Raw genomic sequence first — 17,984 nt, forward strand, 5'->3', positions numbered from 1 at the left:
GGTCCCGGTACCGTAGCGCTTTACAGTCAGGAACGTCCTTCTGCCCAGCAGCGCCTATCGTCAGCCCCAGATTACGTTTCGGGGACCGGCAATCCACCTCAAAGTAACGCCTTCGCCAGCTTTGAAGAAGGCATCAGGGGGATAATGTCAGTGATCATTGCAGGCCCTGATTGTGAGTATTGCCGCCATGTCTCTATTGTATAATACAGAGGAAACCGAGTGGCTATGGTGCCCATTCAGCTCATGAGTAGCCGCCATATTTAGATACTTGACATCTGCCATACTAGTACAGGAAGAGGTTAAAGTCCTTCAACCCATTCCAAAAGATATGGCGCCTGGAAGATTATATTTCTACTTATGTTCCCCAAACTGGAGACAGCTCATACAGCTTTATTTATTTGTGCAGTTATAATTTGCATAATTTAGTCTATACATGACCCCTGTGATTTGTAAAGTGCTGCAGAATATGGGGGCGCTATATAATTACTATTATATGTAAATTAGATATTCTTAAAGCCTTGTCAGCTGCTGAGCATTTGCCAAAAAGCCAATACAGTGAAATTACCATAATCTTATTGACCCGCATAAAAGTAGTCAACATGGCATTTTTACTGCACAGTGAATGGCAGAAGTGAAACCACAGTGGTTGGATCTGTGATAAAAAAAACCAAAAAAAAAACCATCTGATATAAAGCATAATTTGTTCCTCCATCTGTCTAAAACCGCACCTGTATAGCAAAGAAGCCGCAGTAAGAATCCAGGACATTAGTAAGTGTGACTATGACTGCGGTATACAGAACAGCGCCCTCAGAGGTGCAAGGCTTACTTGCAGGCTTCCCCGGTGCCGCCCCCTCCTGGCAGTGATGTCACTAGGAAGTGCCCGGCCTCATATATAGAGCTCCGCTCTCCGCTCTCACACGCAGTCCCAGCTATGGCTCCTGCTCGGGCATTTCTAGGAGGCTGCTGCCGGCTGGCCCTGGCCACGGGTAGGCGGGTGGTGGGGAGCCCTGGACCCCCGCTCAGGGGCGCCTGGCTGCGATACCTCTCCTCTTGTACCAGCGGCCCTGAGGACGGCGACATGAGGCGGTATCTGAGCGCACACTACAGCGAGGCGAGGAGGAGCATCAACGGTGAGCCTAAGCATGAGTGAGCCCAAGCATGAGTGAGCCCTGACTGCTGTCCCCGCCATGGCAGAGAATGACGTGACAGGTGAATGAGTCCCGGGCTCCTGCCCCCGTATACACTAATAATCCCAGGGTCACCTTCCTGGAGTTCCAGAACTGCCCTCACAGGGGCTTACCTGAGGGAGCGCTGCCAGACTCCTGTACCAGCGGCGTGACAATCCCTCACCTGTCACCATGCTGCACCTGCAGCCACCGAGAGATGCCACTGTACTGTACCTGCTGCCACCCTGCTGTACCCTCACCCTGACTGTCCCTCACCCTAGAGCTGCCACCCTGCTGTACCTGCACCCTGACTGTCCCTCACCTTAGAGCTGCCACCCTGCTGTACCCTCACCCTGACTGTCCCTCACCCTAGAGCTGCCACCCTGCTGTACCTGCACCCTGACTGTCCCTCACCTTAGAGCTGCCACCCTGCTGTACCTGCACCCTGACTGTCCCTCACCTTAAAGCTGCCACCCTGCTGTACCTGCACCCTGACTGTCCCTCACCTTAAAGCTGCCACCCTGCTGTATCTGCACCCTGACTGTCCCTCACCTTAAAGCTGCCACCCTGCTGTATCTGCACCCTGACTGTCCCTCACCTTAAAGCTGCCACCCTGCTGTACCTGCACCCTGACTGTCCCTCACCTGAGAGTTGTCACCCTGTTGTGCCTGCAGCCTGACTGTCCCCCACCTCAGAGATGCCACCATGCTGTACCTTCAGCCTCACTGTCCCTCGCATGAAAGCTGCCACCCTGCTGTACCTGCACCCTGACTGTCCCTCGCATGAAAGCTGCCACCCTGCTGTACCTGCAGCCTGACTGTCCCTCACCTCAGAGTTGTCACTCTGCAGTACTTGTAGTTTGACGATCCCTCATTGCCCAATGTCACAAAAAGTCTGGTCTGTCCAGGTTTAGCAAAACAGAGTTAACCAGTTTCTGGTGACTGAAACCAGTTACATAGCAGTACAATGGAGGATCTCTAGTGAGACCATTATATCACTTTCCTCGTATACTTGTATGAGCAGATGTGCTCTTCTTCCTTAGCACCATATTGTCTCTAATAGACAATATGGCTTTTTATTGGCATCAAGTCTGACTTTCTCAGTTCTGCATTCTCCTCCATATTTCCCAACAGATGTTAACCTGTTGGTGTGTAAGTTACACCTTCCAGCAAAACTGTGCCACTGAGGAATATTACTTGTAAAATCCTATGTTACTAGGTCTATTACCGAACACTATAAAGACAGTGCCACTTCCACAGCACTCTTAATGCCACTTTCAGAGGGCACACCTATGTAAAATATAATCTTAGGCAGTTATCCAAGGCCGACCCTCAGATTTCTGTCATGGATTTGCAACTTGATCTGTAACAAATTTGTGGGCCCATTTTTGGGGCTAATTTGCTTGGTTTACTAACTTCGGTTTCCACTAAGCCCCTCAAGAATTTACATGATAAACCACCGCGTGGCCTCTCATTGTTAAGTGGGAGGTGGGGGAAAAAAAAAAAAAAAAAAATATATATATATATATATATATATATATATATATATATATATATATAATAAAAAATCCCTTTTTACTTTGGTTCCTCTATTTGTGAGATAGAATATGTGATTGATCTGACTATGGTGGTTTGTTGGATACGTGTTAGGTCATTATTATTAGCTAATAGCAGTTATCCAGAGACTAGGAATCTTCAAGTACCCCCTCATACTCCCATGTGAACAGAGCAGTGGCGCACATGTGCAGCCACCTCTATTTACTTCAAGGGGCGGCAATGCCAGAAACTGACATCTATGTATGTTTGCACTACAGAGACAACAGTCAGACACTGAGTAGAATCACCTACTGTACTCTGTATAGAATGTTATATATCAATCTGCTTGGCTCTCCTTGCTATATAACATAGAGTGAGAGTTACTAGATAAAGTAGGGCTTTGACTGGCGCAAAATGTACCTGAATTATCTAGGGGCTCCGACCTCTTAATAAATTACACCAATTTTCCAGAATGGCTGTGTACAGGAATCAGGAACTGGTGTTCAATACCAGAATACTGGTGTGAGTTATGTTAAATAGGTAGGGCCATTCCCTGAGCATTAGACTCTATAATAAATCTGGCTCAGTTTAACTGTCTATGGTAGTCTAGAATTGCACTGTCTATCTTTTAGACAGCATTAGTAAATCTGCAGATTGTTCTGCATTTTCATTGTGTTGGTTCTCTTTAAGGTAACACGTCACATCAGTGGGGATCTCACCGCTGGTCATGAGAGCAGCAGTTGCCTGGTTATCTGCCGCAGAGAAGCAGAACTCAGTGCTCTGCTATGTCCAACTGTCCCTACGATGGATTTCCCATCCTCCTTTTGGATAGATTATAATTGTGACTGACTGTCTAAATATTGCCATTTGTGGCTAACTAGTAATGTCATTTCTATCCATTCAGACTGACATGAAATGGCTGTAATATGCTGAAGCGCCTGCAGTACGCCTCAGCACTACCACTAACCAATTCCTGATTTATATAAATGAATAAATCTGGGACAGTGCTGAGACATACTGCAGGCGCTTCAGCACATTAGTCATTTCATGTCAGTCTGAATGGATAGAAATGACATTACTGGTTAGCCACAAATGGCAATATTTAGACAGTCAGTCACAATTATTAGACAGCCAACCATACTAGATAATCAGAATCCTCCTCGTCTCCGAGCAAGGAAGCAAAAGGGATAGGTTCCATTATCAATTTCCGGGCTTTCAATATGGTGCAGAGTCCAATCTAAATTTTTAGATGGTTCACAGTTAAAAGCTAAAGTCTATAATGGAATGCGCCAGGTTTCTGCCCCAAAAATGCAGAGAGTAAAGTCCTGTTTGGACTCTTGTCTCTGCATTTTTAAAGGTGGAGTGAGGAACAGAATCCCCGAGTGCAGATGTGAACCGAGCCTTAATGAGGGGCACCCTCTTCCACATTTTCGTGCAGTGGTTGATTGTCATAAATGGAAACCAGGATAGAGCTCGGGATCTGTCAGGTTCCACCAAACTGAACATTCATGCCGCCTTTTGGAAAGTTGCTCCCTATAGATCAATTCTCAGTATTCTTGAAACCTGACCACATAATATAGCCAAGCTAAAATAATGTCTCCAAAAGGAGAAGGGAATTGTAAATGCCTACAGACTGACAAACAGGGGTGAGTGCTGACATGGAGGTGGCTGTGGGTGCAGCACTAGTCAGTGTTACCCTAGCAGATAGTGAGCTGTGCCCCTGCCATGTCCACACTGATCCTATTAAAGTCTATGCCTAGCGACACCAGAGCAGACCGATCTTACAGATATTGGGGCAGATGTATGAATGTATTTATAAATTTTCATAAATCTGCTCTAATTATTTCTAGCCATATTAGTGGAAATTCCCCACCGAAGTGTACTATGGAAAGATGTTGTTCCTAAAGGTATTTATGAGGGCCAGTCGAAGTCGGTGTTATATATGGTCACATGGTGACCTCCAGGACATGAGCCTCTCTTTACTTTACACTCTGGTACAAGGAGGGAGGAGGGGTGCACCTATCTGGGGAGCACCCCCTGACATTCATATGGGTGGGTAGGTGGTATCATCAGCATGTCTGCAAATGTATCACAAGCAACATAGGTATGTAGGCATGTTCACACAGTGGCTACATTTATAATATTGTGAGAGTAAAATCATTGATATGCACTTCACAGAATGGAAAGCCAGATGGGAATGAATCTTTGTAGCAGATTCTTTCATATTCTTATTCCAGCAAGAAGTTGTATCAGTATGTTCTGGAGTATTTCTTACCATAAGCTCATGACAGAGATTGAAGTCTTTTAACCAAAATGCTAAAGCTCCGGTTCTCTTCCTTACTATGATTTATAAGTGTGGCCCACAGCTTCTTCCCAATCTTGTACTGCCTGGTAGGATCTCTGCCATTAGGAACTGCGGTTACCATAAAGGGTTGTCATTGGTGTCTTCATTGTTTTGGTGGGTGAAACATGTCAAGGTACTATGATATCCACATGTTTCCCAGAAGAAGCAAGCTGTGATGTACTGTGTTTGGACACTGTTCTAGAATAGCCAAACATTCATCAATCAGTATAAGTCCAGAAGGGCAAGGCTTTGCCCTCTATGGTCATCAGTAAGCCTTGGGCACCCATCACCACCCTATTTCTGGTTCACTGAATGTCCTTTCTCCTTGTCTGCCCACAGTACAGAATTTCCAGGGCATTTGACTTCAGTGAACTAGTGCATTGTGAATTACCGGTGGTGGGCAAGGACTTATTTTTGTTCAGTGATGTGCCAAACTGCAGCAAGGCCTATAGATGATGTCCAATGGGAGGAATCCACCATGACAGACAACGAAAGATGAGCTTGTGTTCATTCTGAGTTTTGTGTATGTCCAGTGGAAACTTCAGCTGTATTATATGGAACTGTTCTCTGGACACACAGATATAGGGATTAAAAGGGATTACAGTTGCTGCAGCGTGGTGGGAACAGTTTATAGGGGTGAATTCTGGTGATAAGTGCCCCTTGATGGCTCTGAAACTCAAGTAGACTAAGACTAGATTAATACGACCGAATATTAGCAGTGAAACTTGGTCCATATGTGTGCTGGATTTACCGGTCTGAACATCAGCCTGGGACAGGGACTAATCACATCATAATTATCTATGATAGTAGGACTCCCTGCCTACGTGGGGTCTCAACCTTAATTGTTTCTTACCCTTTATGTAAACCTGATTTTTGTGTTGGATTCACATGGTGCTTTTTAAATTAAATTGTTTTTTTTTTTGTTTTTTTTCTCTGGGCTTATCAATTGATGACACATCCTTAGGACTAGTTCACACGGGGTTCTGCATGAGCACGTTCCGTCGCGGCTTTCCGCTCCGGATTAGGCCCAAATGAATGGGCCTAGGCTGGAGGGTGTTGTCACAAGGTGGACATCCGTGGCTGAATCCGCTGCGGAATCCACCTGAAGAAAGGGCAGCTCGCTTCTGATTTCAATGGGAGGCGTGTTTTTTTGTGTTTGACGGATTCCATGTCAAAATCCTGACCATTTTGCCTCTTGTGAACTAGCCTTTATAGTAATGGATCCCAAATTTGTCAAAGTACCCCCTAGTGAGAACTTCCCAACCGAGTAACCCCCCCCCCCCCCCCTTCCCAACCATGATCACTTAAAAAATGTTAATGAAATAAAACTTCATTTGGGGCCTTCGTTAACTATTATGTACCTTCAGTACCCCCACACTCAGTAGAATGTTCCCTTCAGTGTCCCTGCATGTAGTATAATAGTAGAATGGCCCCCTCAGTGCCCCCCACCCCATAGAATATAATGAATATAATGCCCCCACATATAAAGGCCTCCCGTACTCGGTAATGTTTAAGTAGCAAGCGGTAAATTGCATTAATTTCTTACCACCGTAGTAGATTAAAGGTGTTATGGCCCTCAGTCAGATTCTCTCCAAACCCACAGTTGTTGAGGGCAGAGATAGGAGAAAAACAATGGGGAAAAAAAAAACCCTAAGCTTGTTCTTGCCAGGGATTCTGTGGCTGATTAGCTATGGAACTCATGGCATGAGACAGTCGGCTGATCAGTCCTCTTCATCTGATTCTGATCGCGACTGAAGGGCAGCGGGCCAGAAAATGCAGAGGAATGTAAATCAGAAGTCTGCCTCAGTTCCTCTTCATTTTCCAAGGTCTGAACAGTGCCTGAGGATAGGCCATCAGTTGAATATCAGTGGGGTCCCTGGTTTTTGAAAAGGCTGTAGTGTTTGACTGAGCACTCGGTATGCTCCTCTGAAGAAGCCATTGTATAGCTTTGCTTGATATCACCGCTCCGTATTATTCACTTGAATGGGACTGAGGTTCAGTCAAGCCTTTGAGCAACGAACCTAACATCATGTGGCCTGTGAAGTGAGAAAAGGCTTTAAACAGCTGATTTTCAATGTAATGCCCTTTGTCTGGCAGCTAAAGTGCACTGTAAATAGTGGTAGGCACCTCAGCTATTGAAAAACATGCAGTTTTTAATTAAAGCACGGTGTGAACCCAGCCTGTATGCAGTGGTGACCTCCTAGGAGTGGCTAGCCTGAACTTTATCCTAATGTCAGACTGACAAGATGTTCTGTCTCCTCCGTGCTTTACATCTTGATCAGATGTACAGGAGATCGGCTTTCAATGAACTTTACTTTCAGTGATCTGATCGCTGTTTTTTCTTTTGCAGAAATTATCCCTTCTATTTCAAGTAATATGCTGAATCCAAATGCTATATTTTCCAACAATGAAATGAGCCTGGAGAACATTGAAATTTATGGCTTTGACTATGATTATACCTTGGCCTTCTACTCTAAAGATCTTCACACTTTGATTTTCAACACGGCTCGTGACCTCCTGATCAATGAGCATCGGGTAAGTCTCCCCATAGATACTGTAAGGGCGCACACACATGATGCAACACCAGGCCGCCAGTGTTTCACTTACATTTATTGAGCTACTTGCACCTTTTTGTGGTCTTTTCTGCCCTTTGCTTTATTTATGGAGCATTTGCGCCTACTTTTCCACATTTTAATCCTGCCCTTGTTACTTTTGCTTTTTGGCAGGAAAAGAGAATGTGGATTAAATGAAAATCCCATTCATGCTGTGCATTTTAAGAAAGGGACAGATAAGAAAGAAACCCATCAGGTCCTACAGTATTAAAAGGGGGCTATTTATTTATTTTAAAGGGATCCTATCATTAGAATCCCTTTTTTCTTTTTTTTTTTCTGTGGCCGCTTACTACAGGAGCTCACGTAAGCGGCCATAAAAAAATGGCCGTGTGCAGGTGCACTCGGCTCTGCCCGAGGCCCGGTGGCAGAGTCAACTGCGCATGCGTAGAAGATTGAAAGCTAGGCTGCTAGACGATGCGTAGAGGCTTGTTCCTGAAGAAGATGGAGGCGGCGCTATAGAGTTCTCTTGCAGCATTGGGTCCGCCCCCAGTGCTGTGAGAGAACTCATTTGAATAAAGACGGAAAACGGAATATCTACTGAACAGCGGCGCAGAGAAGACCTCGAAAGATAGGAGAATAGCAGCCTTTCTTAAGGCTATTCCTACGTGTTAGTTAGAAAAAAGGGATTCTAATTAGAGATGAGCGAGTACTGTTCGGATCAGCCGATCTGAACAGCACGCACCATAGAAATGAATGGATGCACCTGGTACTTCCGCTTTGACGGCGGGCAGCCGCTTAACCCCCCGCATGCTGGCTACGTCCATTCATTTCTATGCGAGCGTGCTGTTCGGATCGGCTGATCCGAACAGTACTCGCTCATCTCTAATTCTAATGATAGGATCCCTTTAACACAAAAAGGGGGAAATTGCACCTTTCTTAACAAAATGGGAAAAGTACACATGGCTTATAAAGGCGCCTTTAAACTAACACATACGCAACATTTTTAACAAGGAGGTGCATCTAGATCATAAATGGGCACCACTGTAACACTAGTCTCAAAAGTCGCACTTATGAAAAATATGGACAAAAAAAGGGGCAGATCCTTACGGCGTCTCTTCGAGACACTCACGAGGCTTTCTTGAAGGCCTGGATCCTGTTCCAGGGGTCCCAGCTGTACAGAGATATAATGGGCTAGGGATTTGGCTGGCGGTCTGGACCCGGAAATCCCCCCCCCCCCCCCCCCTCTTTTGGTTTCCTTCTACTTTCTTTTTGTCTTCCCTCACCTTCTTTTCTTGTTCTTTCCCTACTCCCCCCCCCCCTCCCCTTTGCCCCCTTTGCACCCCCTTTGCTTCCCCTTCTCCCTTGGCGTGTACTAGCGGCGACGGCGCCTCTCTCGGACTGTTGCCTATCAAGAGGTCCTATCTCCGTGCCTTATGTTCTGTATTGAGTTTATGGGCCTTTATTGTTATTCTGGGCCCTCCCTGTTCTGTTAATCGCTTGATTATTGCTACATTCTGTTCTTCCTTCTGTTTAATTATTGTTTATAAATGAAGAATTTATAAAAAAAAAAAAAAAAAAAAAAAAGGGGGGGGCAGATGATAAGCAACCCCCGTTGAGTATAGCTTATTAACTGGGTATTGGCCACACCTTATTATAGGTGGCAGCCATTAATGTAGAACAAAATGTAATCAATGAATGTAAGTGCAAACACTCGCGGCCCAGTATTCTCACTCAACAGGTATAAAATAAGTTATAAGGTGCATTACTGTTATGAAATGTTCTCTGTAGTTTACTTGTCAGATTGAAATCAGTTATTCCATTATTATTAGAAGGCGGGCAAGTTATAGCAGATATGTGAGGCACAATATTATTGGGCGCAGGTCTACAAAACCTAGTGCATTATTTTGCTAAATAGAATGGTCATAGAATACTTCAGATACAGCGGTCCAGATTTACTAATAGTTAGACAATGTAAACTTAGACAGGCAGTCTGAAAACGTGTTGGATGATAAATCTGATGTGACTTCAGGCTGTCTGGTTTAAGTTTACACCACCTCTTTGTTGGCTTAATTTGAGTCAGAATTATACGACAACTTTGGAGCGATTTAAGCCAAGGCCCCTTTTTGAGATTTCACAATGATATGTTTAACAAGTTGAAACTCTTAGTACAAACTAGATGTACCGCATTGACTCCAGTGTCTAGTAATGATCACAGTAGTAAATCTAGGTCAGAATTTGAGAGTCCATTGGTCTCATGAGCAGATTGCTTCAGCCACCCTCATTGCATACACCGTAACCAGTCAGTCACCGCTGAGGGGACGATCACAGAGATATAACCTACAACTGTAAGACAAGAGCATGTATTAACCATTTAGTGCTTTCTTTTACGACATAGAAAAGAGCTCACTTTGGCCCTATGATCTCTCCTTCCTCTGGCTCAACATGGTAGAGGGTTATAGGTTTGATTTAAAGTGGATCTACCAACTCATTGTATCCTTCAATATTTGCTGCTCCACTTACTCTGATGCAATTAGAATTTTTTTTTCTCTAGCCCACATTGTTCCTGAGCAATTCATGCTGTTACTTTCATGACGATTTTCCTGCGCGTGCAAGTTGGGCTGGTGGGCATTTCCTGTCTTTCTAATCCAGTCTAAGACTGCCCACTTGACAGGAGAGAGCAGAATTGTACTGAAATAATAGCAATGATTGCTCAGGAGCTGTGGGTGCTAGAGGAAAAAAAAACGTATGCCAGAATTGTTGGAGTGGCATCTATTGAATTAGGGGAGGTGTTGAAAGGTTCTTTTTAATGGACTTGCATCTTTATTCAACCTTAAGGCCTGGTTCACATCTGTGTCGCTAATCCGTTTGGGGGAGTCTGCATGGGGACCCCATCGAATGGACTACCCAACGCATTGGCAAGCGGTGTGCAGTGAAAGCACATGGACCCCATAGACTATAATGGCACAAGTCCTGTGGACAGGAAAGTAGATCGTGAACTACTTTTCTGTCTGCATGTTGCAGTGTACAGTTCACATTTTCTTTCATAGGATCCCAGTCTTCTAAACAGCAGGTCCTGTCTACCAATCACAAATGCATGCTGGGACTATTGTATGGTAACAAAATAGAAGCACTTGTAGTTATTGCGTGTTAAAAGTGGAGGCTTAGAAGGACATGTGCTGTGCCAATGAAAATAATCTACAGTATCTGATTTTATTAATGCCCCATGGCTGGTTTTTGTTTTTATTGCATTATTCTTGGCTTATGAAAATGTTTATGTGTAGACAAGTGTATCTTTACTGCACTTGTAGTTTACACAGCAAACAGGTTGGTCTAGTTTGCTACTTGATTGTTTAGCATTGGGTAAAATTACAGAAAACATGTACAGTCCGTCTTAATATATTTGTTGTGGCATTGGTCACTGCTGGGACACCTTCTTAATAGAAATGTGTATGTGTCTTTTTGTTTATGGGAGATACACAAACAGCTGCCAATTGGTATTGTAAGCCGATGGCTGGACAGATAATGGAGGGGGTGTACATCTCACCCAGACTACTCAGGTGGGTGAGATGAGAAACTCCAGAAAGAATGGTTCTCAGCAGATACTTTAGTCTGCTGAGTATTATTTCAAAGTTCTGTTTATTGGGCTTGATTTTTTTTTTTTTTTAGGAATGGCAGGTAGGTTGGTAATGGGACCTGTCATTCCACCCCCCCCCTCCAGTCCACACTTTGTGCTTGTTCCTGCAGCGACTCAGCTGTTGAGAGTCTCCTCGTCAAGGAGGCTTAAGAAGCCAGCTCCAGCAGCAGACTTTGGGCAGAGCGTGGCTGGAGAGCCAAAGAAAGAGATCATATTTTTGGAGCTGTGTCCTGAAAGATTCAACTACCTTTTTAATTTCTGTTATTCTAGGTGAAATAACCTATTCTATGTTTAGTTAGAGCCTAGCCGGGCAGCTATTTATTTTTGTATTGTTTCCTTTTGTTGCTGCACCATATTTTTTGAGTGAAATTAAACTCTACCGTTGCTTTGGACTAAAGAATCTGGACTTGTGTGTCTATGCCACCCCCCCTAGCAGCCCCAGACCCTGACAATATGTATATTTTACCACAGTTAGATGGTTATATTTTATATTTCTATAGGGAGATGATGTCATTATAATACCATATTCTGCTCATTTTGTAGTTACACCAGACTAGGATGGTCATAATAGTTCATGTCATAAACGGCTTTATTTCATTCTCAGACACTTGATGAAATTACATGAACAGATTAAAAGAAACTATAGGCGATCTATCTAATGATGATACAATATCACTTAGTAACTCTAGTTATAGTGGTAAAGGCATACTGGTTTGCGTATACTTGTCCCCGGATGCTTCTGTGCCCTTCAGCATGGTCTGGTCCTGCTGCTCTGCTGATGTCTTTTGCTGGAAGTCCTTGCCAGCTGTGACGTCACGTGTCCAGCAAAGTGAATGAGCTTCTGAATCCCATCCACATGCTGTGGAAAACAGAGCATGTCAAGTTTATCTGTGGAAAAAACATGTTTTTCCTATAAATTTAATAAGGGAAGAAGAACACAGCAAAAAAATGCTGTGGAAAAAAAAATGCAGTGCCTTTTTGCTGTGTGTAAATAATAATAATAATTATTAATAAATATATATAAAATATTTTTTTTTCTCCGTAATATGGAGCCTTATCCTATAACACATATGTCAGTGACAGTAAACACAACTCCCACAAGCTGATACTACTTGTTCTTTTCAGGGCTTTGAGCCCTGTGTGAGTAGATGACACTTTTCTTTAGGAGTCACCTCAGCTAGCACCTAAAGAGTCCCATTAGACCAAACCCAAGACTGTCCTAGAGATGAGTGGAACCTTCTTTCCTCCTCACAGTCCAGCTACCAGGTGTTACTTCTGTTTCTTCCTTAGACCAAAGGGAACAGAAAGGACACATACCCTAGCAGGATATATCCTAGGTGTCTGACATATTACACTCTGTGACATAAATCTGCCATTTTCATGTATGTATTGCTATGATAGTCTACATTAAATTTTTTGTTGCTCTAGGCCATGCAACTCCTCTAGAAGTCCAAACCTCCTTTAAAATGGCAGAGTAAAATATGACCTTTTGCCTCCCCATTCAACCAAGTCCATACATGGGTAAATCTACAAAACCTTTACAAAGGTTATCTACCTGTTTGCAGAAGGTGGGCCGCTTTTGAAACTATAATCTACTGCATTTTCTTCTTATTACATAGAAAATGAGACAACTACTGCAAAGGTTTAACATGGCACACTTGTGAATATTTCTTATGTGCTGGATTTTTTTTTTTTGAGGATTTGGTAACTGTCAGATACTTTCAGAATGAGGTGGAAGAAAAGAATAATCCCTGTTTATTTAAGCTTAGTTCCAGGTTTATTTTATGACATTCCTCAGCAATTGCTCAGAAAGGTCAATATTCTGCAAGCTTCATAGTAACTATCATCAAATGAGTGAACAACTTGAAAATGGAGTACAGTGTTAGACACACACTAGGCTGGAGAATTACGGTAGTCACAACATAACCAAAATCATAAGTTGGCTCAATGAATCAATGTGAACCTTCTCTTCTCGATTTATTTCACTTATTTTGTATCCATACCATCATGTGTCACACTGCTATTGGATAAAGGATATGTCACTAATTGGATTGCATATATATATATATATATATATATAGATAGATAGATAGATAGATAGATAGATAGATAGTCTGGGGTTACTAGGTGGGGTGGCATAGACACACGAGTCCAGTTTCTTTAGTCCAAAACAATAGTAGAGTTTTATTTTCACTCAAAAAAGGTAGTGCAGCAACAAAGGGAAACAATACAAAAATAAATACCTGCCCGGCTAGGCTCTAACTAAACATAGAATAGGTTACCTCACCTAGAATAACAGAAATCCAAAACCAGTTGAACAATTCAGGACACGGCTCCAAAAATATGACCTCTCTATTTGGCACTCCAGCCAAGCTCTTCCAAAGTGTTGCTGCTGGAGCGGACTTCTTAAGACTCCTTGACGAGGAGACTCTCTGCAGCTGAGTCGCTGCCAGAACATCCCCAAAGTGTGGACTGGAGGGGGGTGGAATAACAGGTCCCACTACCAATCCTACCTGTCATTCCTAAAAATCAGCCCAGTACTGAGCATTTACCAAAATGCTCAGCAGACAAAAGTTGTCTGCTGAGAACAAACATTCCTGGAGTTTTCTCATCTCACCCACCTGAGTAGTCTGGGTGAGATGTACACCCCCTCCATTACCTGACCAGCCATCGGCGGAATTTGCTACAGATTTTGCTCCCAAGTCCAGAGCAGATTCCTCCTAGAATATGTCTTCCATTGTTTTCAGAGGGAGGCAGAGATTGCAGCAGGATGCGGAAAACAGAAGTGTCCTGCTCGATCTTGCCGCGGATTCTGTCACTTGAGACTCCCTCCTGATTTGGCTTAATCAGCAGTGGGATGCTGTGATGGAGGACCAATGCATTGCATCAACATGCCGTCACTGCGAAAATGGAACTCCGACTTTTCCGTCCATGCTTCATAAATCGGTTCTAATTGTATATATTGTTTGTTCTTATAACTTTTTTTTTTTTTTTTTTTTTTTTTTCTTGTTGCAGTATCCGAGTGAATTGAGAAAATATGACTATGATCCTAACTTTGCAATTAGGGGTCTTCACTATGATGTACATAAGGTTAGTATTCTGACATTTAGTAATGATGGTCTGTCCAATGGTGCACAGCCTCTCTGACCTGGTGGTCAAGAGGTCAGACTCTATTTGATTGCCCCAAGCCCCCCCCCCCCCCCTTCTTTCTCCTTCTTGATTTAACCACTCCAAATTATTATTATTATTATTAGTAGTAGTAGTAGTCTCAGTAGTAGTCTCAGTAGTAGTAGTAGTAGTAGTAGTAGTAGTAGTAGTAGTAGTAGTAGTAGTAGTAGTAGTAGTAGTAGTAGTAGTAGTAGTAGTAGTAGTAGTAGTAGTAGTAGTAGTAGTAGTAGTAGTAGTAGTAGTAGTAGTAGTAGTAGTAGTAGTAGTAGTAGTAGTAGTAGTAGTAGTAGTAGTAGTAGTAGTAGTAGTAGTAGTAGTAGTAGTAGTAGTAGTAGTAGTAGTAGTAGTAGTAGTAGTAGTAGTAGTAGTAGTAGTAGTAGTAGTAGTAGTAGTAGTAGTAGTAGTAGTAGTAGTAGTAGTAGTAGTAGTAGTAGTAGTAGTAGTAGTAGTAGTAGTAGTAGTAGTAGTAGTAGTAGTAGTAGTAGTAGTAGTAGTAGTAGTAGTAGTAGTAGTAGTAGTAGTAGTAGTAGTAGTAGTAGTAGTAGTAGTAGTAGTAGTAGTAGTAGTAGTAGTAGTAGTAGTAGTAGTAGTAGTAGTAGTAGTAGTAGTAGTAGTAGTAGTAGTAGTAGTAGTAGTAGTAGTAGTAGTAGTAGTAGTAGTAGTAGTAGTAGTAGTAGTAGTAGTAGTAGTAGTAGTAGTAGTAGTAGTAGTAGTAGTAGTAGTAGTAGTAGTAGTAGTAGTAGTAGTAGTAGTAGTAGTAGTAGTAGTAGTAGTAGTAGTAGTAGTAGTAGTAGTAGTAGTAGTAGTAGTAGTAGTAGTAGTAGTAGTAGTAGTAGTAGTAGTAGTAGTAGTAGTAGTAGTAGTAGTAGTAGTAGTAGTAGTAGTAGTAGTAGTAGTAGTAGTAGTAGTAGTAGTAGTAGTAGTAGTAGTAGTAGTAGTAGTAGTAGTAGTAGTAGTAGTAGTAGTAGTAGTAGTAGTAGTAGTAGTAGTAGTAGTAGTAGTAGTAGTCTCAGTAGTAGTAGTAGTAGTCTCAGTAGTAGTAGTAGTAGTCTCAGTAGTAGTAGTAGTAGTCTCAGTAGTAGTAGTAGTAGTCTCAGTAGTAGTAGTAGTAGTCTCAGTAGTAGTAGTAGTAGTCTCAGTAGTAGTAGTAGTAGTCTCAGTAGTAGTAGTAGTAGTCTCAGTAGTAGTAGTAGTAGTCTCAGTAGTAGTAGTAGTAGTCTCAGTAGTAGTAGTAGTAGTCTCAGTAGTAGTAGTAGTAGTCTCAGTAGTAGTAGTAGTAGTCTCAGTAGTAGTAGTAGTAGTCTCAGTAGTAGTAGTAGTAGTCTCAGTAGTAGTAGTAGTAGTCTCAGTAGTAGTAGTAGTAGTCTCAGTAGTAGTAGTAGTAGTCTCAGTAGTAGTAGTAGTAGTCTCAGTAGTAGTAGTAGTAGTCTCAGTAGTAGTAGTAGTAGTCTCAGTAGTAGTAGTAGTAGTCTCAGTAGTAGTAGTAGTAGTCTCAGTAGTAGTAGTAGTAGTCTCAGTAGTAGTAGTAGTAGTCTCAGTAGTAGTAGTAGTAGTCTCAGTAGTAGTAGTAGTAGTCTCAGTAGTAGTAGTAGTAGTCTCAGTAGTAGTAGTAGTAGTCTCAGTAGTAGTAGTAGTAGTCTCAGTAGTAGTAGTAGTAGTCTCAGTAGTAGTAGTAGTAGTAGTCTCAGTAGTAGTAGTAGTAGTAGTCTCAGTAGTAGTAGTAGTCTCAGTAGTAGTAGTAGTCTCAGTAGTAGTAGTAGTAGTAGTCTCAGTAGTAGTAGTAGTCTCAGTAGTAGTAGTAGTCTCAGTAGTAGTAGTAGTCTCAGTAGTAGTAGTAGTCTCAGTAGTAGTAGTAGTAGTCTCAGTAGTAGTAGTAGTAGTAGTAGTAGTAGTCTCAGTAGTAGTAGTAGTAGTAGTAGTAGTAGTAGTCTCAGTAGTAGTAGTAGTAGTCTCAGTAGTAGTAGTAGTAGTAGTAGTAGTAGTCTCAGTAGTAGTAGTAGTAGTAGTAGTAGTAGTCTCAGTAGTAGTAGTAGTAGTAGTAGTAGTAGTCTTAGTAGTAGTAGTAGTAGTAGTAGTAGTAGTAGTAGTAGTAGTAGTAGTAGTAGTAGTCTCAGTAGTAGTAGTAGTCTCAGTAGTAGTAGTAGTCTCAGTAGTAGTAGTAGTCTCAGTAGTAGTAGTAGTCTCAGTAGTAGTAGTAGTCTCAGTAGTAGTAGTAGTCTCAGTAGTAGTAGTAGTCTCAGTAGTAGTAGTAGTCTCAGTAGTAGTCTCAGTCTCAGTAGTAGTAGTAGTAGTCTCAGTAGTAGTAGTAGTAGTAGTAGTAGTCTCAGTAGTAGTAGTAGTCTCAGTAGTAGTCTCAGTCTCAGTAGTAGTAGTAGTCTCAGTAGTAGTAGTAGTAGTAGTAGTAGTCTCAGTAGTAGTAGTAGTAGTAGTAGTAGTCTCAGTAGTAGTAGTAGTAGTAGTAGTAGTCTCAGTAGTAGTAGTAGTAGTAGTAGTAGTCTCAGTAGTAGTAGTAGTAGTAGTAGTAGTCTCAGTAGTAGTAGTAGTAGTAGTAGTAGTCTCAGTAGTAGTAGTAGTAGTAGTAGTCTCAGTAGTAGTAGTAGTAGTAGTAGTAGTCTCAGTAGTAGTAGTAGTAGTAGTAGTAGTCTCAGTAGTAGTAGTAGTAGTAGTAGTCTCAGTAGTAGTAGTAGTAGTAGTAGTAGTCTCAGTAGTAGTAGTAGTAGTCTCAGTAGTAGTAGTAGTAGTCTCAGTAGTAGTAGTAGTAGTCTCAGTAGTAGTAGTAGTAGTCTCAGTAGTAGTAGTAGTAGTCTCAGTAGTAGTAGTAGTAGTCTCAGTAGTAGTAGTAGTAGTCTCAGTAGTAGTAGTAGTAGTCTCAGTAGTAGTAGTAGTAGTCTCAGTAGTAGTAGTAGTAGTCTCAGTAGTAGTAGTAGTAGTCTCAGTAGTAGTAGTAGTAGTCTCAGTAGTAGTAGTAGTAGTCTCAGTAGTAGTAGTAGTAGTCTCAGTAGTAGTAGTAGTAGTCTCAGTAGTAGTAGTAGTAGTCTCAGTAGTAGTAGTAGTAGTCTCAGTAGTAGTAGTAGTAGTCTCAGTAGTAGTAGTAGTAGTAGTCTCAGTAGTAGTAGTAGTAGTCTCAGTAGTAGTAGTAGTAGTCTCAGTAGTAGTAGTAGTAGTCTCAGTAGTAGTAGTAGTAGTCTCAGTAGTAGTAGTAGTAGTCTCAGTAGTAGTAGTAGTAGTCTCAGTAGTAGTAGTAGTAGTCTCAGTAGTAGTAGTAGTAGTCTCAGTAGTAGTAGTAGTAGTCTCAGTAGTAGTAGTAGTCTCAGTAGTAGTAGTAGTAGTAGTCTCAGTAGTAGTAGTAGTCTCAGTAGTAGTAGTAGTCTCAGTAGTAGTAGTAGTAGTAGTCTCAGTAGTAGTAGTAGTCTCAGTAGTAGTAGTAGTCTCAGTAGTAGTAGTAGTCTCAGTAGTAGTAGTAGTCTCAGTAGTAGTAGTAGTAGTCTCAGTAGTAGTAGTAGTAGTAGTAGTAGTAGTCTCAGTAGTAGTAGTAGTAGTAGTAGTAGTAGTAGTCTCAGTAGTAGTAGTAGTAGTCTCAGTAGT

General features: G+C 42.2%; 1 protein-coding gene across 1 annotated transcript in view; it reads left to right on the forward strand.

The window, feature by feature from the left end:
- Window positions 1–902: 902 nt before the first annotated feature.
- NT5DC3 (5'-nucleotidase domain containing 3) overlaps window positions 903–17,984 on the forward strand; it is a 47,449-nt gene continuing 30,367 nt past the window's right edge. The window contains exons 1-3 of the mRNA XM_075274559.1: window positions 903–1,130; window positions 7,396–7,580; window positions 14,247–14,321. Coding sequence (XP_075130660.1) covers window positions 932–1,130; window positions 7,396–7,580; window positions 14,247–14,321 — 459 coding nt within the window. The 5' untranslated portion in view covers window positions 903–931. The remainder of the gene's footprint in view (window positions 1,131–7,395; window positions 7,581–14,246; window positions 14,322–17,984) is intronic.

This window comes from Leptodactylus fuscus, chromosome 5 (assembly GCF_031893055.1).
Source record: "Leptodactylus fuscus isolate aLepFus1 chromosome 5, aLepFus1.hap2, whole genome shotgun sequence".
NCBI classification, from domain to species: domain Eukaryota; kingdom Metazoa; phylum Chordata; class Amphibia; order Anura; family Leptodactylidae; genus Leptodactylus; species Leptodactylus fuscus.